The sequence below is a fragment of the Pungitius pungitius genome, chromosome 1, assembly GCF_949316345.1.
Source record: "Pungitius pungitius chromosome 1, fPunPun2.1, whole genome shotgun sequence".
Lineage (NCBI taxonomy): Eukaryota > Metazoa > Chordata > Actinopteri > Perciformes > Gasterosteidae > Pungitius > Pungitius pungitius.
The window spans coordinates 27,894,256-27,915,453 of record NC_084900.1 but is presented as its reverse complement, the minus strand read 5'-3'; the positions used below and the strand labels follow the sequence as shown (position 1 = coordinate 27,915,453).

General features: G+C 43.4%; 1 protein-coding gene across 1 annotated transcript in view; it reads right to left on the bottom strand.

Annotated features, from left to right (window-relative positions):
- The window catches only part of pex14 (peroxisomal biogenesis factor 14), a 40,975-nt gene that overhangs the window by 3,934 nt on the left and 15,843 nt on the right, over nt 1–21,198 (bottom strand). The window contains exons 3-8 of the mRNA XM_037479166.2: nt 20,010–20,094; nt 13,970–14,095; nt 11,680–11,765; nt 9,888–9,990; nt 6,255–6,352; nt 991–1,082 (exon numbers count right to left, since the gene is read on the bottom strand). Of these exons, the coding sequence (XP_037335063.2) occupies nt 991–1,082; nt 6,255–6,352; nt 9,888–9,990; nt 11,680–11,765; nt 13,970–14,095; nt 20,010–20,094 (590 nt within the window). The remainder of the gene's footprint in view (nt 1–990; nt 1,083–6,254; nt 6,353–9,887; nt 9,991–11,679; nt 11,766–13,969; nt 14,096–20,009; nt 20,095–21,198) is intronic.

The window sequence follows — 21,198 nt, the reverse complement described above, 5'->3', positions numbered from 1 at the left end:
ATCACATCACACAATCAAGGCATCAAAGATGCAATGCAGAACATGAAGCTGGTATAAATAAGATACGCCTCGACGGCTCCTTTCTTTTCGCGGCTGTGTACCAGCAATTATTCCTATGAACCATGCGCACACAGGCCAAACCAAGCAGCATCCTCCAGTGCTGACAAATGAAGGCAAAACACTGCAGTTCAGTTAAATGGCAACTTAATGCTGGTTCCTAAGAGCGACTCAATCTCAATTAAAATGCCCAACCCAAACAGCAAAAAAATGAACCCAGTGACTGCCTGGTACGAACAAACAAAACATTTTTACAACATAGAATCAATCCGGGACGGGTAGATGCCGCATCACGACACGCTGAGGGCGCTTTCTTAGAACAGTAAGCGCGTCCACTGAATGAGAACGTATGCATCCATCACCTCACAGCATTTAGAGCGGCCCGTTGACGCAATCCTAAAATCAGACGGTGTGATTCAGTTCTCCAGTTACATGCAGGAAACACGGCTGGATATCCATTTGCGAGGAGAATGACACGCCAGACAGCGGTGGCACATGTCTGAAAACATTTAAATTGAGGAATAGCCAATGCAGTAAATAAATCTGTTGTATTTGATCAGCGCTGCCCAGTAAACATTTGATCACAAGCTTAAGGAGCAGTGACATTAGAGACTTCAGTTTTTCTTTTTTTTTCTTTCTTTGAGCACAATCTAGCAAATGCCATTAGGCGCACAAAGAAGAGCCTGAGGAACCCTATTCATTTACAGAATATCTGTATGAATATGGGAAAATACAGTATTTTAATTAAAGATACTGACCCCTGAATCTGTGCGGACCCAGAGACGTTAGGATTATACTATGTTGATGGTTCAAAATGTTCAAAAAATTGCATGAAAACAGTGAGCAGGTTGGCGCGCGCACGCACACGCACACACACACACACACACACACACGCGTTTCATTCTGTGACAGTGATCTATGTAACTTTGTTACCTGCTGAGCAGTAAGCCCTTCAAAGAGGAAATCTCAGCCTTCAGCTCTCCAACGGTCTGGTTGTCCAGGACGCGGTTGGTTGAAGACGAAGCCTAGTGGAAACACACAAGTGAGACACACACACACACAACAAATGTCACAGACACACAGGTGTGCTGTTCCGCTCCCAGCCAGGGCCGGAGAACAAGGCCAATACACATCTTTCAACAGCTCCTCTGTGCTTAGTTTCAACAACATGAAATAAGAATAAAAAAAGCTTTGTTTGGGGGAAAAAAAGGACATCAGGTTCAAGGTAAACAAATATAGTAAATGCAAATACTAAAAGCCACATGCTTTGGTGTAGTCGGGTCATTCGTCACCATAACAACCACAGCCAACGGATGACTGCCGGCGTTGACAGAAAGGAGGACATACGATCCCACTACAGTCACCTTTATGGCCTCGACCGCTCAGAAAGTCCATAGAGTGTGAATCATCCGTTTTTACATAATTTTCCCTACTATCTAGAAAAGATTAGGCCAGTGTGCACTGTTTTGGATAATTACTTGAACAATGGCCACATTCATGAAGGTAGGCCAGAGCTTAGCAGTTTGCTTTGTTGTTTTATCAAAGACATGCAGTATCACCCACACTGGAGAGGCATGACATCTTACAGGGGGATAATAGAAAGTATTTGAATGGCAAATTGCTGCCAAAACTCTGTCTCCGCAGCACTTCTTTTAGGGATAGGCAGGACTTTGAAAGAGGGAACTATCAAATGATTATAGAGAAGTCAAATGCAACAGTAAAACTGGACTACAGCTTTTGCAAAGTCTTGTAGACTTTTCTGTTACAGCAAAATGAATGAAAATAGGGAAGACAGTTAATGACCAACGTGAATATGGTTATTAAAAAGTCAAAAGAGAAGCACACAAATTCACACTACAAAAACCTTTGCAAGTTGTCCCTCCTCGAGCGCTCAAAGCGATCCGATTCAAACTGCTCAGAGAACAATGCAACTCAAGACATCACGAGAAGCTACTGCTTGGCTCTAAAGAGGCTCAACCAAAGCGATTTAGAACCAGCGATGCAGATCATTTTTCCAAAAGGTCCAGCACGGCCCATTGGTGAATAAAAAGCACAAACCAGGGGGATGGACTGATGAGACCAGAGGGAGGAAGTGGGATAAAAGTAAAGTAAAAACGAAAATAATTAAGACTCTCCTAACTCACCTGAGAAAGCTTGTTAGGAAGCGTGGACCCCCTATCGAGGGCAGAGGGATAACTCGGACTCTTTTGCTTGTAATTAAATCTAAGAGAAATTAATTGAATCACATCTGAAAGGGATCAGACTCACTTACAGTGAAAAGGAGGGACGCAGAGGAGGAGGAGACGTGAAGGGAACAGAAAAGGAGGCTATTTTGGCTCTTATCGACTCCTAAACCTGGCTGATAGGGAGCCCCGTGTTAAAGGCGGTGCATTGGAGGCCCGCTGAAGACACTCTTATTACAGCCGTCACCTCATTAGAACCATCTTAATCCCTCTCCTCCCCAAGGCCCCCGTATAACAAGGCTGGATTTGGCTTCTCTCTGATTTTCCATAAAAAAAAATTAATTGCTGAGGTAAAAGGCTTCGAAGGCACGGAATCTACTCAAGATATATGCAAATTGCTCCAAATAACTGAAAATGATTATATCACTTATCATAAGAAAAAAAAATCTGCTTTAGAGTGGAATTGTTAAAGCGCCAGCTACATAACGCGCATTATCTACGAGCGGCACCCTATAATATCTCACATAAAGACAACAACACTACCACTGACATATTTCTTATTAAGTCTGGAGAAACCTAATTAAATGGTGGACCGGGACTGGATTTCAGCCTTGAAATACATTATGTGAATGGGTGTACACACACACACAGACACACACACACACACACCACACACACACACACACGCGTTCCCATTGTGTAAGGTTCTTGTGTTAAGTGCACAAGCTGCTTGGGCGGACACTGAGTGGAGGGGTATCAATGACTGGAGCGATTGAAAGAAACGCCGCTGACTTTAAAAGCCCCACCTGAAGTGCTGACACGTCTCCAACGGGCCGTACGCGCGCCTACAATGGCATGTTTTAGTAAACTGCTGAGCAAAATATTTAACTTCTGCAATGATTGTGTCTTTGATTACAAAAGCACCGTCATCAAGAAGATACTGCCAGGTGTGTGGATGCACAACAGTGTAATGTTTGACTGTGCACTGCAGAATATGCACCGAATTATTATTATTACTATCAATTTATCGAAAATAACATCCTTGACAAATGCGTTTTTCAATCAATTTCATTAAAAAAAGTATTTCAAACAAACAGTAAAATGTGTATTTAACACATTTTGTATTTTAGTTAAATGCGAACGTAGAAATGTTGACGCTACAGTTCTCCTGCTGGTTTCTAGGATTTAGAAATGTTTGAAGGCCTTTCTTGCCTACATGTATGACCGCTGTATGGACATCTACAGATATCCATTATTCTCTGTTCATGCAATATCCAAACTGAATTTAAAATGAAAAATAAAACAATTACATAATAAAGTTATGAGCGCTGGATGCTCCGGTGTTTGACTTCTATCCTACTTCCTGATGTGCAGGTGCAGGGCCCTAAGGGCTCTGTGCGGCATTAACAGTGAGGAAGTTAATTCTCCACCTGGCACGGCACATTGCAAAAATCCCAATGCATGACCACCAAAACCATAAATAACGACTCAAACTGGCAGCAGGGTGTCACCTATGGCATCCCCTGGTGCCACTGTGCTGGCAGGGTGTGTCCTTACAGGTCTTTTGAGTGTGTAAATACTGTACACAGCAAAGATTGGTTTGTCTTGTCACTAATTTGGCGACGGTGGGGGCCTGGCTGTGAAAGGGGTCAGCCTGTTTCTTGCTGGTTAACTTAGTGCTACATGAGAAAAAAAAAAAAAACATCACAAGAAAGACCATCAACTCCAGCAGCAGCCACGGACGGCAACGCATCGGGCTAAATGAAGATAAACGCCCGTGGACCATTAGCAACAAGAGAAGATCTTTAACAAGGCTCGTTTAAGAGTGTCTGAAGGCAAATTAATTCACAGTTACTTTGCCGGCAGACAGTGTGTTTTCTTGTAACGCATGTATATTTATGATGGCATTAGTTTCTAAAGGAAGTCCCCAGAGGAGTGTTTTTGAGTGGAAACACTGATACAGCGCAATTGATTCCACTCTATTTATGCACTTTCCCAGTGGCAGTTCGGCGCGCACAAGCAGAGGAGGCGTTCTCTAATCTTCTATGTAGTGTCCACTAATAAAGAGAACGATCAGTGAGTTGAGACAGCAGGGAAAACACAGCTAACAGGCAGATTTGTAATGATAATGGGGCAGAAAACATACCAGGCTGCTTAACATCAACACGTCCTCGGGCAAGTAAACCCTCAACACCACCAGTGGACTGCAGCAGCAGGTCTTTAAAATGTGGTGATGAGTGAGAAACACGTGAAAAGGAGAAGAACTGTCTCAGGCGCCGACGTCTGAAAGTGTGCAACATCAGCACATGCTTTGTGTGCGCCTGTGTGTGTGTGTGTGTGTGTGTGTGGGGGGGGGGGGGGGGGGGGGGGGGGGGGGGGGGCGGGACATGAGTCAGTCACTCCGCAATTGAGCGGTCCCAAACCTACGAGAGGCGCTTTCTTAGCAGCTGAGGAGCTGGAAGGCTGCATGTGTTTCGGGTTAAAGGCACATTTCCGTGCTGAGAGGTATAATTAGTAAGCGTGGCGCACTTCGAGCAGCGCGGTGAGGCAAACCCCCCCCCGAAAGCCGCAAACGGTGAATGATAAGTAGCTCGCCAGCTCCAACATGTGTTTCCCATCAAAAACCACGGGCCTGAAAACAATTTTCCAATTTCCCCCGTGGCCCGCGACAACAGAGGGCCTTCTGCCGACTCGCAGGGAAAATTTAAGATCAACGCCATAGCTATAAAGCACACTTTATGATTTGTTTAATGGGTGTTTTGATGTGAATTATACTTTTTATACACTACCGCCGTCCAACAAGGCACTCATGACAAATGAAGTAGATACTTTTTAATCCAATCTGGGATTTGGATATGACAAATGAAAAGAGAAAACAGTCCTTGAACTGGACGGGAACTCATTGTTTGAAGGAAGCAGACAGCCTCGCTGACTGAAAAATATTTGCGATCAGCTGCGAGTCAAACCCGATCATACCTCGCACTTGCTGAACCTTTTGTACTAAGAGAAACTATGCAGCTTGGAGTTTGAAACAGCAAAGAAAAATTAACTGTGAGTCGCCCGTTTTTGATGAACCTCGTCCGAGGGAAGAGATTCATATTGTTCTTCCTCGTTTGTGCCGAAGCAGATGTGTTCGCATATGTTTTTCCGCGATATCCAGATGCTTCAGTGAAACACCCATGTGCTTAACAAGCTGTGGACATACAACATTGTCTAAGATTGTCTCTTCCAAGGCACTTTTTAGAGCCCAGACATCATAAAACAATTTACGAGCAGTGTTATAAAAAGGAGGCAACATTTCATCCCTGCACATAAGTTTTTAGAACAATCAATCAAAGCGATTCACCTAAACACTTACAATTCTGAGTAGATTATGAAAACACTCTATAAACATCAAGCCGACAATATGGTTAAAGATTATGGTCCCATGATGAGATGTTCCACACCTTTCTGCAGCTCGTGTTCTGATGATATACAGTATAATAAGGCTGTCCGTCTGAGCTAGTTATGACTCCAGGCAGTGCAAGAACCATTTCTCTCTCCGCATCAATCTGGAGATTTCAACTGGCGACTTTACTTTAACGGAGCTCTTCTGCAACTTCAGAGTGAGAGCCTGTGCCCAGCGTTTCTCAAAAACGTTGAATTACACGCGGTACCAGTCAAAAGCAGTTTCATTCAATTGAATGAGATGGTGCGTCGAAACCTTTGACTGGTGCTGTATAACAGTCCTTGAAGGTACAGTCTGTTACCTTCATGTTCAAGCTACACTAAAGACAAACATCTCGCCAGCTCTGCTGAACATATATAATGTCTACATCGGTGTTGCAACAAATGCAAAAATGTCCACTTTAACTGAATGAAATACCTGGAAAAGCATACGGTTGAGAAAAATAAAATGGTACCCCCCCCCCCCCCCAAAAGAAACATCAATTTTGTATAAAAAATAGGCAGCAATCACTTTTATTCCAAATAATTGCTAACTGTTTGGGGCGGAGTTGATGAGCTGGTTGCTACCTCTGTTGAAGCCATTTCCTGCGAGAGCTCCTGGATCCTCTGCTGCTGCTGGACGAGGAGCTCCTGGACAGAGACCAGGGTCTGTTGCAGCTGGCTGACTGCGGAAACAAGATGGCAAACTTTTACAAAATAACCAAAAAGGAAGATTGGTGACTGTTTTACATTTTTTTGATGACAGAACCAATGGGACTCAACTTGTGTCACTGATCAAAAGGTGTCCTGCACGCTTTGTAATCATAGCTAATACCCGGTAACTTAAGTTGCAGCATTCGGTCCGAGGTGCTGGGGGTAGAGGACGGGGCTATAGGATGGAGATATTAATCTCTAGCGTCTCAACTTAAATCAAATAACAGTCTCTAACCTTCCATTATCCACCCAGACACTGCCTTCTAATGCATCTTAAATCCTCAAACGATCAACAAAGGAAAAAACAAGGCTCTCATTTGGGAGGAGGCTGCCAGACAAAATGTCCCCCCTAATCCTAATAAATATTGTTCTTTTTCCATTGACTTTGAAGATTGAATTAGTTCAAGTGTTGGTGTTGAACGAGGGTGTATGATTTCAAATAACACCGGGCACAGTTTGTTGCCCCCTGCTTCCAGTCATGCGTGTATTACCAAACAATGCATTAAGTTTCCCCGAGCTGATTATATTACAGAAAACCAATAAACATTCATATAAATCATGGGCGTGTAAAGTGTTAAATCAAGCCTAATAGGATTAACATCAACAGATATTGTGGCGGTCCACTGCTGAGGTTGTCGGGCCAATGGTTAAAAGCCTGAGCTGCAGCCGGCTGGACGGGATGTGAGGAACCCTCCTCTCACATTAGCCCCGGCCAGGACAAAACACAGGGCCCGGGCTTGGAGGCTCTGTTTCTTTTGAAAAAAAAAACCCCACCACAGACAAAATATTTGATCTTTCAAAAGAAGCTAATATCTTGCAGTGACACCTGTGTTTAAAATGGGTGGGGCTGTATCAATATGGGTGGGGTGCAGAAACGTTTGATCTTTTCCACGCTCGCAGAATCCTATGCAATACGAGTTTGAGCAGGATCACTGGTTGGGGAGCCGAAAAAAACATTGTGCAAACAGTTTCAGTAAGTGCGTGCCGCCTTTCTAGAAAGCGGCAATAAAACTTAAAATACCGCGGCCATCCAGGTTTTAAAAAAGGTGTTACGATGCCAGGGTGCGCACGCTAAACCAAGAGCTGCCCTATTAGTGTCCCCCTCACCGCAAAACAGCTTATCCAGATGTGCGCGTCGGTCTGCCAGCCAGTAACGCCGTGCCTCCTGAATTACCAGAGGCACCGCTTTTTCGGCCAAACGCGCCGATTCTTCTCATGTCCCTCCACAAAGTCTGCCCCTTTGCGCCGGCTCGGGACCACCGACAGAAATGCACAACTCCGTATCCCCAGCTATCACAGATACAGAGCCAAGAATAATGAAGTCAACGACTTTGGCCGGGCATGAATCGGGGGGGAGGCTGCCGTCGCAATGCTCGTGGGCGCGAGAGCGAGAGGGAGACAAGATGCTGCGTGAGCCTTGCAGCTGCTGCGAGCAGGGTGCACATTGTGTATTCAGTAAATTATTCAGTAAATACCACGATATAATGTACACTACATATGTCCAGGGCCGTCACTGTTTTTAATAGCCAGCTGGTCACCAATATGGCTCCCACCGACAACGAGTGGCCAAACAGCCGCACAATTCCATTACAGCCTGGGCGAGCTGAAGTAGTTCCAAGATCCATTCATTACTTGTCTGTGTGAAGTTGTAGGCAAATCGTAATGGGAGTCAAGGCCCCTGCTCTCAAGCCGGGGCTGGCAACAGAGAACTAATGTGGTCCCCGTTCAAAAGGATACACCACCTCATTGCGCCCGGCAATAGAGAAATACATGAACTTTAACAATGATAAGCAATTGGCAGCAGCGAGGCAGTCGGTCGCTATTGCTCAGTGCAGCGAGGAGAGAGGGAGCAAGACGGAGAGCAAGACAAAGGGAAAGCAGAGGGGAAAAAACTCTCAGTGTAATTGCAACCCCTCTCCCCAACTGTTAACTACAACAGTCATTAACTACAATAGCAGCTTGGCTACTGCAGTCATAGCAAATTAGTTCCCCACACTGGCTGTAGAAAGGAGCCATGTTCGGGTTTTTTTTTTTCTTCTGCCCGCTGGAGTCTCACAAAGCACAGGGCGACTCTTGGTGTGAAATTGTGGTCTATACACACAAGCAAAACAGGGTTTGTAGAATGGGCAGAGAAATAGACAGGGCAAATGTGTTTGCATAGTTGGGAGAAAATGACCATAAAAGAGCACATATTTGTTATTCAGATTCAGGGTGACACACCTTGCACGCAATATCGCACAACTGCTGCACTCAACCGACAGAAGCCAGACGGAAAACAATAGCATGGGTGTGACTGGATACAATGGTAACAGCCATATTTTCATCCACACTATGCCGGTGCGTGACGGGAGCTCTAAACTCAAACACACTTTATTTGGATTTGGAGATGAAGGAGAAATCTAACAAAGGGCGCTTGAATTGAAACCAACATTAGTATAGGATTTAAGTTAAGAATGCAGCCTTTTTTATTTCTGCAGCTCAAAGCGATGGGAACACATGAAGGTGATTCATACAGTTCTGCTAGAGGACCTGCAACTACTTTTGTTGTAAACACAGCTCATGGACTTTGAATGTGACTTTATTCCATTTAAAAGGGGAATGATAACCCATTTTGATTTGGCACTTCATGATTTACACGAAAAGATCTGTCTAAATCATGTTATGTTTGAAAGTTTATCAAAACTCACCTTTCAAAAATGTTCCGTAAACTTGCCTCTCTTAGTTTGTATATTTAACTTGATGTGTAGGCACTTCATTTTAATAATTAACATAATCATATTTATATTTATTTTCCAATGCGTCGGTATTCCTGCCAGTCTACCTATCGCGTTGGAAATCGGTCCCTTTCAGGGGAGAACACACTCCAGCTCCAGCGCACTGATAACGAGACCAAACTTTTTCAGAGTGCCTCTCTCATTTACGCCTCCGTGGATTTTTAATTATACTGACGAAGTGCTCGGAAAGCATCTCCCTCTCTCTCTCTCTCCCGGTGTCTGACAGCCAGGTTGAGATTCCTCACCTGTCCAACATGGGAGCCGCACCTGTCACTGTGCACTTAATCACGCCAGGGCCAGTGCTGAGCCCAGACGCCACACAGTGCCATGCCGCACGCACATCCTGCACACGCGCACACACACACACACACACTCGCAGACAGAAAATTAAAATGAACTTTCTCGCAACCTACGGGGAAGAGGGTGGATGTTGATGATGGCAGTGGCGGTTCGGATGGGAGTGCGGTTGGTGCAGGGGGGAGACTGATGGGAGGAGGGGGGGGGGAGAAAAGTTGTCATTTCCCAACTGCTCATTAATATTCCGAGGTTAAGAGCTTTTCAGCGAAACGTAATTAATTGAGCCCGAGCCTGACAGTAAACAAGCAATTTCAAATTAAAGCGAAATGACAGCGGCGTCATTTGTTAAAAACGAGCGGGGGCCCCCGATTTTGGCGACAGATAAATGAGGGAAAATGTTAAGGAGGGAGAAAGTGATGAAGATATTAATCTTCACCTGTCTGTGTCAGCGTGCCACTCATTGCTGCAATGTTGCTCTCCATCCTCTGCAGATGCTTCTTGTCCTCTCGGCTGCCCATAATGAGGGGAAGGATGTATTTCTGCAATTAAAAGCATGGCACAATATCACACTTCTCTCTAGTGAGAATGTAGAGAGTGAGGAAAAGACAGGGCCACCTAGACATGGCAGCAGAGGGTCAAAGACATTTGTTTATTGGACCAGTGCCTCATTGTCTAAACCGCCTGATTAAGCACACGAAGACTGTCCAAGAAACTGATGTACACACATCCTGTAACCTGTATTTAAAATAGACACTTCATCTGATAAGATCAGACTAATCTATACGGAAAGGAACTGTTTGTCATGTTAGCAATAGAAATGAATGAAACCCTTGGTGGGAACGTGAAGGTTAGAGGTAGGAGAATAAAAAAACAACACAGTCAACACATAGTTTTACAAAACCCCAAACAATCTTGTTTATAGTCTCTCTGCCTCTGAAGAAACAAAACCCAAAGGAAAACCCTGTAACTGTCTCAATTAATCCCTTAAAAAATGTGCTAACCAATTAAGTAAATATCCATGTGAGCCTGTAGGGTCCCTTTGATGGGCATATACGTATGCGTGTTTTTTTTCTTTTACTCGTTTTCATGGCTGAAAGAAGATCACGTTATCCCTGCAGGACGGTTCGCACCCCTTCGCCAGGTTTTCTCTCCCACTCCGGTGGCAAGCAGCCACACCGGCGCAAGTAATAAACACTTTTTAGAGAAAAAGATTAAATGAGTGTCAACACGTAGTTAATTAATAAGTGGGTTGCTGGGAGTGTGGTGTTTACAAGGTGCGCCATAACATAAATAAAGTACGGACAGAAGCTCGGACATATGGTGCGACTGGCGCTGCGCTCCGGTGACATGACAGCAACCTGTGCCGTCCCGCCGGGGGAATCCCACCTCCCGGGCGACCAGAGGCTGGTAAACCCCTGCTAAAAAGGAAGGAAACAGCGGAACGGCACAGCGCGTGTTTGCAACGCCACCGGGCGCAATGGAAAAAGTGTGAGTGAAAGGCGGTGTCAAGAAGGATGAAATAATGGCACATAACGGGATCCATAGAGGAGCCAACCCGCCCGACAGGGTCAGGTCGGCATATGCAGGTACATGACACGCACTCCCTTTCTCTCTCTCTCTCTCTTTTGCGCACGCAGCAGAGAACGGCCTGTCAACCGGGCCGCGAGCTACTGCTAAAGCTCCCGTACTCCTCTAAAATGAGAGTAATGGCTTCCACATGCCACTCAGACTACTACTAACAACCACTATGGGATTAATGTCACCGTGGACAAGGGGCCTCATGAGCTCATGTTCAAGGGCTGCTAAGCCCGATAAAAACCAAGGTGATTATTTTTAGACATTGGGACGTCAGAATGAAGAAATGGTTGTGTGCGGTGCAACTATATTTTTTAAAAGGAAAAAATAATATTTGGGAGGAGGAGGGGAGGTTAAGTTAAAAAGAAGGGGCTCAAATGAGATCATGCTTTGACGTAAAGCAGGGTAGCTTTAATAACAAGACCAGAGTGATGTTACATACTGCAGAGGCGCCTTCTATTCTAACAGCATAATTCATCATGAATGATGTACTTGCTAAGTCCACCAATTTTAATGTAATATCAGAGACAGTACTGACAGATCTCAGGATGCAAAGGATCATTTGTCTAACAAATTTAAGAAAGATTAACTGTGAAAACAAAGTCATTGAGGAAACACCGTCCAAATAGCAGGAGCAGCAGGGTTTAACTTACTTTGTAAAGCTGATGGAAACCAAAGGCGATGCCCACCATGATGATGGTTAGGGAACCATAGTCTCTCCATCTGTAGCCTGCTGGACCTGAGGAGGAGGATAGATCACCTGAACTTAATGTGAAGTGGATGTTTTAGCTCCAAAGTACAAATCGTGTATTTGCTGATCACACTCAAATGTGACATTGCTTCGATGTAAATTCTTTGTCACATTGGTCACTCTCAATGTTGCATTAAGCATGGTTGCGTAACTTTAGATGCAAATGAACATAAAGGATCTGCACTGCATGACTTCACTCTAATAATGCAACTTTAAAAACAAGTAAAGGAAATGACTTGATGTAATAATTAAAAGTACACAATATTTGCAGTAAATGCAAAACCAATGGTTGCGTCCTCTTAGACCAATGCATTGCACTTTCACATCTTTCACAATTTACTTAATGAGCACCACATAATACAACATACATATATTTTTCCATCTATGGAAAATGTCAGAACTATGAAGGGTAAACCATCCCTTCATTTAGCTCTTCTAGAAACAACACCATCAGCTTCCACTTTTTGGGGGGATTGAGCCCAATATATAAACCTATAAACAAGTAAGGCAGGGTGAAAGTGTGTGTGTGTATGTGTTCGCATTGTGTGTTTAGAAGTTGACTGCCTAAGCTGAGTGACAGATAATGTGAAAGTGTGTCATTGTGCAAGCTGTCATCTGGGTAGGCCAACTGTCTGTCAAAGTGGAAATTCCCCACATAAGAGAGGCATTGAACTGAAAATGTCACTAAACAACAGTTTTTCTCCCATTTGCTGTTGGTGGGGCCCAAATGAATATGAAATTATCAGCGGCTCGGGCCACTGATATTCCATCACAGGTCTGATTTCACCTAATGGGTTATGTGGGACATGCTTACGTACTTGAAGTACGTAAGTAAACCAGATTGATCTTGTGTGATCTGACATGCAAATAAAATGATAGACCTGCTGTCATATTGGACTACATGGGACATATTCAAGGTGACTATAAATATATATATATATATATATATATATTCTATTCTCCTCACTCAAGGCCATGTTTCATTGCTGCTGCATCATTCAGGGATGAACCTGTAACCTTTCCTATCGAAAGATTTTGAGTCATTCTCCAGCATCCATATGGTAACCACATAAATTTGGGTCTTCATCAACATTATAGCTGCGACAGACTGTCACCTATCCCAGAATACCGTGCTTCTGAAAGGCCTCGGAGTCCTTGGGATAGGTGGTTGACCCTGAACAAGCCTCACTGCATCACAGATTCGGGGGGTCTACGCGTGCTCTTTTCCCCCCGGTTAGGACCTTCCATTCTTCCTCTATCTCTCCTTTTCCTCTACCACTTCCACTCAGCCATCTTCCTCTTTTTTATTTTATTTGGTCACTTAAGCTGTAGAACTGTGGTATCCATCCCCCGTTTTTCCAATCTCCTCTCAAATTTATTGGGTTCAGTGGAGGCCTTCCTGTCCTTCTACCGCGTGGAAATAGAGATCAGAGTATCCATTACTTCGACAGAGATGGATGCGGGTCTCTGTGCACCGTCCCCATAACAAGGACATCAAAGAGAGGTAGCCCCCTCTTTTCAGCGTGACCCCCCATACAAGACTCCCCGCTCTCTCCTCATTATGCAGCTCCCTTATAGCCGTTTTGATATAAAACCCCCCACTAGGGACGGAGAGCCGCGAGTCTCCCTAACTACATGGCCATCCCATCAACATCACTTTCATTACAAAACATGAGATGCCAGGGGAGTCAAGGACAGTGTGGTAATAAATGAGGGTGGAATACATCTGGAATCATTGTCATATGGGTTAAGCATTACGCGGACTTCATTCTGCATTGGTAAATCAGTGGACAGCACTCATAACCTCCTGAGGTAATAAAGATACAGGTTGCGGTGTTGGGTCTTGCCAGTGTGGAACCCCCTTGAAAACAGAATGGCAAGAGACTTCACGAGCCGGCGCGGCGCAATGTCACATCCTTGTATCTGAATTCACAATCCAGGGAAATGTTGCACGCCGCGCATGTCCATAACGCTTTTAAAGATCTCGCTATTCGGCGAGCTGCCGATAATCCTCTTTAATGGGTTTCAATTAACGAAAACAAGAGAGAAGAAAGGTCTCTGGGTTAACCTGAACACAGCTTCGGATTTGAAATGAAACTTTTTGTTCTCCAGGTGGAGACCGCGCACATTAAATATTAATACTATTTATATGCACCAGGTAGCAGTGGGGAGAAAAGGGTGTGTGCACTCACTATGAGGTGCAGGAGCCAGCTGAGGTGCGTGGAGGGGGTGTGGGGGCCCCACAGGGCTCACAGGCAGGACTTCTTCTGTGCTGCCAGAACGCTGGATGGCCAACTCCACCTCCTCCTCCGTCAGCCCTGCAATCAAGACACACACGTTGAAGCGACGGCGTGTTAATGGGAAACACCAAATGGCTCTTCGGCTGTCATAATGTGCGCTTAAATACTTCCCAAGCTGCCCACAAATCTTTTAAGTACAATTTAGAGAAAGTATGACAAATCTTCATTCAATTTCATCTTCGCTCTTCTCAAAAACACATTTTCATTTGATAACGCAGAAATTCCGCTGAGAGTTTGTGTTTCAGGGACATCCATCAAAAGGAAGTGAGGAAAGGTTCACACAATGAAATCTGAAACTCGGCTGGCCTATTAACTGCCACCAAAGGCAAAGAAAATAAGAGTCTGTCCACTTCTCCAGTTATATTTCCCATGTGGAGATTTCATACACCCCAGACAGCGAAAATGCATTATTTTAATTTCTTCATTGTGATGTAAATGTATTACATAATTTTGCAAATGCCAATATAATTTAATCTTCAGATCTTTTTAATGATTTTAGTGATGATTAAATTGCAAAGGGCTCCCTGATGGAGAATCTGATGGGAGGAGGAAAAAAAAAAAAATCTAATATGAACATCTCCTTTTGTGGCAAGAAAAGATTTTTATTTCAGGCGCCATATGTTGCCGTTGCTGTGGGTCTCATTGTTTAATGAGTGACTCGGTCCAGACAAAAGGAAAATGAATTGATAAACTACTTTAGAAAAGCTGAAGACAAATAACCAAAACGTTTATGGACACTGATGAACATTCTTTACCTTGTGATGAATTGTTATGATGATCATATGACTATCGTTATGTTGTCTTTGCTCATTGTGGACTGACAATGTGTCTCACACGTTACTTCCTCCAGCCATTTACTTTGCTTATTGCCAGAGAATTACAGTTGCAAGCGAGCCTTTTTACTCGAACTATCCCGAAGGATTTACAGAGTTTACACAACCTCAGACACGGCTTCCTTCAACCCTTTGGGAGAAATCGAGCAATTGGAAAAGGTTTCGTTGCAGTGCTTCAGAAGATGACTCGACGTTTTTTACTGAGCGCCTAGAACCAGCTCCTCGTGTGTCTGGAACCCAGCAACCCCCCGGTGGACTATTACTATTGTAAACTGTAAGCATGTAAAGCAGAACTTTCCATTTTGTAAGGTGGATCAAATATCTTAATCAACTATTCCCATCTGAATAATCCAAGTAGCTGGTTGAACCTTGATCAGAAATGACCACCCAAACGTGTCCACGAGACCCGGAAGCATTCAGAAATCCTTTGATAATCCACCGTACAGTTAATGCCAAGAGTGGGTCCCTCCTGTCACCTATTTAAATGCTCCGAGGACTTCAAATGGCCATGAAAATTGTTGAATAATTGAAGGCAAATATTGGCCGGCCTGTAAGTCTACAGCAGGTCCTGAGTGCCAGGAAGTGGTGAGCGCCATGTGCTGAGTTTGTGCAGTCAGACTGCACTGTCAAATAAGCAATAATGTGTCCCTGGACTCCCGATTCATCGGACCACAGCAGACTGCATGGTGGCAGACTATTGAGTGAGACATGCAAAGATCTCAGTTTCACCAAACGAGAGGACAGAAAAACATGCTTCAGGGTCTCTCCTGTCACCTTGAAAAGTTAAGTATGATTTGTTTTTAAATCCACATTTATGCAGCTATACAGCATTAATGTATGTACACCGTAATGGCTGGTTCACGTCTTTGATGTTGTTTGTGCAGCAAATGAAAGGTTTTTGTACCTCGCTTCAAAATAAAATACATGGAAATTCTTGAAGCTGTTTACTAGTCAAATTACAGCTCGCTAAGTTGTGTTGTGTCTGATCTGAAGGACAACAGCAAATGAAAGAGCCCTTAGATCCAAAAGAAAAGGGAACAAGAAGAAAGTGAGTTTTACATATAAAAGGAAGAGACAAAAAAGGGATTGTGAAATTTATTACGAGTCCCAAAACCTGTGGAATGACCCCTGGAACCCCCATTTCAGATCGACGTGTGGGCAGATGAATTTTTTAAGACATAAATTATACCTAATGACGACGCCATAAAAAAAGAACAATAATGGAAAGCTATTCTGTATTTCATTATACTGTATTATTTGGTGCACCTGATACTTGCAGTGCCTGTTTATGAGTCACCGTATTAGCAGATGCTCAGCCAAAGCATTTGCTTTGACCTTGCCATTCTCATTGGGGCATGAAATTACGGTGCTGGCACCTCGATATTACAGCTATAAATACTGTAAACTGCATATCTGGGCTACGTTTTCTATTGTCTTTCAACATAAACCTGATCGGTATTTATTTAAAGGAAAACCCATTGCTCGTCAGGTTATTTACAGCTCTATTTTCAGCGGCTCATATTCCCTGGGTGTTTTTAAAGGGCAAAGAGGCAGCAAGGCTCTTACATTAAATCTGTTTCTCCAATTCTGGCACTTCTGGACTTTACGGGTCAACACCCAGGCCGGACAGCCAATTATAAAAAATTGCTTACTAAAATATTTTGGGTGGTAAAAGGTGAACGGCTTTTTCCCTGTCGCCCCAAGGCCTGAATTATGAAGTTGTCCTTGAGCGGGAATTACTTGCATTTTGAATATTGTGTTTAGAAAAAAAAGGAAGGCACGGCAGGGGTCATAAATAGATGGAGGTCAATGGCTTATTAACAAGTCGAGTTCAACTTCTCGTGCTGTGCCGGCGAGGGAGATTCTACATGTCGTTTGCTTGAGAGTAGCATGCCCTAAATAATGACCACTCTCATAGAGTATTCATTTATGTATTAAAAAGGGGGACTCTGCTCTCATTTTCCCTGCTTTATCGCCTTGTACTGATGACAAAGTAGGCAAGGCCTCGGCTAGGTGGCGCCGTGGAGTAATTTATAACCGCATCAATCCCTTTACCTTCTATGCAGGCCTTGGTCATTGTCATTTTTGTCCGAGAGGTGAGTCGCATAACCCCCCCCCCCCTCTTACAAACGGCATCCTATTAATATCTGGGATGATGAACCTTACCCTTACCTTCAAACCAGGTATGGTAATAGACCAACAGGACACCTATGTTCGCAGTGACCCTCGATCACTGGCCCTCTAGTCAGGGTGAGATCTATTAGCATTATTTATTCAACTCAATAACAATAGGGATGGCATGAAAATGAAATAAGTCGAGCCATCATTTACGTCACACTGACAGAGGATGGACCGGGCCTGTGATGCATTCAATACTGTATTCAACCGTAATGCAACAACGCGCGCTGTGTGTGTGTGTGTGTGTGTGCGCGCTCGCTTCTCCGCCTTCCTTCCCAAACAAACTGCGCTCGGTTTGGTAATCTGGGAGCGGCTGGGCGATGTCAGTTTAGGAGCCACGGTCGGAGTGACATGTTGAAAGGTGGAAAATGTTGTTGACTTTGTCCTGCGAATTTGATTTTTCTTTTGGTAATTATGTGTGCAACTGCTAATTGTCTGGGCTTAATGATGGTGCCAAAATGGGGCCCGACGCTCTTTAGTTGTTACATCTGTTAATTGTAGAGGACGTAGATGGCACAATTCACTAGATGAGACTGGAGCACATTATATTTCACTTAAACACAATCAAATTTACCAGATCTTGGCAAGAAACAAGGCAAGCAAAATTGTTTCAAAATGGCCGCGAGACTATTTAAATGCAATTTCCCGTCTCCTCCACAAAAAGAAAGAAAAACACATTCGAGTTTAAATCTTGAACTGCATTAGATCTAAGTGACAAAGTTTCAATATTTCAGTCATTTTACTCTCAAGAAGAGCAGAGAGAAATATTGGACTCCATAATTGCCAATTCATACCCTCAAATTGACAGTTGAAGGCAAAGAGAAAATCATATTTTTCAATGAATATTGAAATAAACCACACTAATAGGATATCTTTGGGAAAAGCAAGATGTAACTAGAGAGGCATCCTTCAGTGTAGATTAGGGCTCAAATGCGCAGGGAAATAATATGCAGGAGCAGGATTATTGTGTAAAGATTGTGCAACATGCAATCAAAGTGGGCCCTATTTTCCCCTTCATCAGCTGTCCAGCGTAAGTACTGGCAGCAAGAGGAATCCAATTTAAAATCCACTCTACCGGGAGATGGTATTGTTTCATTTTATGTGTGCTTTGACATTTCTGGCTGTTAATATAGAGTAAAATCCTGACGTATTTACATAAATATGACATTAAACTGTATTAGAAATTAAGACTGACGTATTTGCTGTGGTGACTCTGGGAGGACGAGGATGATTGAGTTTCTAGGTCAAAGGGTGGAAAGGACAATATGCGCTCGCTACACAAAGCATGGAGCTGGGAGTTCTGGCCCGGCGCCATGTCTTTGCCAAAGTCTAATGTGGCTCAAGTGAGACAGGAAAGGAAGCAACTAATGGGGAATCGTGGTGACAGATCAGGTTCCCCCACCATCTTCCATCAACATTAGGAACATTTTTGAGGACTAAAAGTGTTGGTTTGAAAATGTGTCAAACTTTGAATCTCTACTCAGACTATTTGTTTACTAAATCAAACTCGGGTATATAGTTACAATCAAATCAATCACTGTGGGATTTACCATCTTTTCCTGTAACATTTTTTTTTGTTGTTAATTCACGGTGTGGAAACACTTTGCTGTAAGATTAACGTACACCATTTGCAGGTTTGCTGTGTAGCTTTGCAACTCAAGAGTTATCACATGAATACTGCAGAGTGCTGCTCAAATATAGTGTTTGCTTTGTGTTTCATTGCTCTACTGTCTCGTATTATTTACCCCCGCCCAGAGATCAATGCCCTTATGCAAATCGAGGGTTCTTGTTTGGATGTACAGTGGAACCAACTTACCAAAATAAATCTGCATTAAAGAGTCATACATATTTCATGGTCTTAAAGTGCAGTAAGAGCAAACCATTTCGGATAGCGGATCTCCGCCGAGTTTACAACAAAGAAAGAAAGAAAGAAAGAAAATGTGGCGTAGTATGACATCATTTGGTATTGATGAGGCCTTATTACATTTGAGATAGCCAACAGTAGATTACGAACATGCCTTCGTTGCCAATTATGAGACACAAAGACAAAGAAATTTCAAAAGATTCAAGAGTCATTAGAGCCACATGAGATGTGCGTGGCAGCAGCCGGCAACCATGGATTTGGTTTCGGGTTACCTTCCCCTGTCATGGAGCTTTTAGGCTCACTTTTCACTGTTTGGCTACTCTAATGCTGGAGGCAAAGTCCCCCAGCACGGCACAAGTACAGTCCCCCAAGTACATACCCGTAAACTGTATAGGATTGAAATGAAAAATACTGGCCACAAAGAGCTCATGTGAGGATAGACTCAGCGTACTCGCGGTGTTCTGCTCAGCCACAGGCCGGGGAAACACACGGCGCACCGCTTTTTCCACCGCCGCCGTAAATTGAACCGACTTAAATGAGTTCCGAGTAATAAAGCTTTTTGCAAGTTTTATTGCGCGAACAATGTGTCAGAAATAATCTCAATGAATTGCAAAGAAACTGAAGAGACAGCAAACGATTCCACCGTCCCTGCTTGGAAATCTCCCTGTGTCGGGCCTCAAATTTACGGTAACAGTTAAATTAAGTAAAAGGGTTAAAATGCTGGAAGGCAATATTGATAATTCCATTGAAAATGCAGAGGGAGTTTGTCAATATTAATTTTCCTGAACCCAAAGGAGCATCCCAACCGGTTTGTCATTTATTCACAGGGCCCGAATCATGCACTCTGAAGCTAAATCGACCCCTGTTATACCCCCAGGGCAAAGAGCTACAGCCACAACCTTTGACCCGTATAGACTAATCATGCCAACAACACAACAAAAAAAGGAAAAACTGTGCATCCCGGGCCAACCACATAAACTCTAAACAACCACATAACGTTAATACAATATTCAGATTTCAAGGCTTTCTGCATTGAAGAGCAGATCAAATGTCTCACCTTTTTTCTTCAAGAAGGCTTTTCTGGTGGCCAAGGGACTCTGACGGACTTTGGGATTCTGTAGAAATTTTACAGCAGTGGTAATCTGGAAAGAGAAAAATGGGATTTAATTTCGCATGGTGAGATAATGTGAGGGATATGGGATATGCTCTGCAGGAAAGTGATGCTATTAACAGTTCACACAACAGTCCAGACCTTCTTTAAGAAAAAGGTTCATTATAAATCCAGGGCAAAATTGTAAATGGATTTAATTTGATATTTTCTTCCCCACAAGACCCCACACCCAGCAGTGAGGAGTAAGACCACCTGACCACTTTCCAGCTAAATGTGGGGAATGACCAAATCAGCCGTTATAAAATTAGCCCATCAAGAGTGCTGGACAAATGGAGTATGGAGCTTAATTTGCTATTACCCTCTTAAAGGCAAACTTCCATTCTTAAGTGCGCAGTGGAAGAAAATCTATACTTAATGCAGAGGTGATCATTTGTATCTAATAACTTGAGAATCCTAGGCTGAAAACTTCTGTAATTCTTCCAGTTAAAAACCTGCCATGATCAAATCACCCGGCCTGAATGTTGTAATGACTTGAAACGTTAATGCACTAGAACGTTAAATAGCATCAGAACATCAGTAGTTTTAAGTGCACCGCGTTCATCGATTCTATTATGTTTTCCTTCGAGATGCACCTTAATTTTCCACCCCAGTATGCATTTCCAAGAATTGGAGGGAGGGGAAAGAAAAAAAAAAGAAAAAAAAGAAAATCATCCTCAAATGGCATTAAAACATAAATTTGAAGTGGGCGCCATGAAGTGGCGCCTCCTAAAATAGATAAATATGTAAGAACACGGAGAAAGGGGAAAGACACTGGAGGGGAGGTTTGGATGACTTATTATCGCACCTGTGGTCCCTGTGATTCAATTGTAAAAGTCATCCCTCTAATAGGTTGAAAGGTTTTGATTACTCTTCTTTTCTCTTAGTGTTGAAAGATACAAAGTGATTGAGCGCCCTGCCAGTGGTAATTCGTTTTGGGTAATGCATTGCATATACTATGAACCAGTTTCAATCCAAAAGATTTGCAGTTCAAACTTGTCCAAGGGTGAGGTGTGGCTGGGAGGCTGCATTTCTTGCATTTCTGTGACAGGCAAACAGTACAGTAGGGCAACTTCTAACAACCCATTTGACCCGTCTT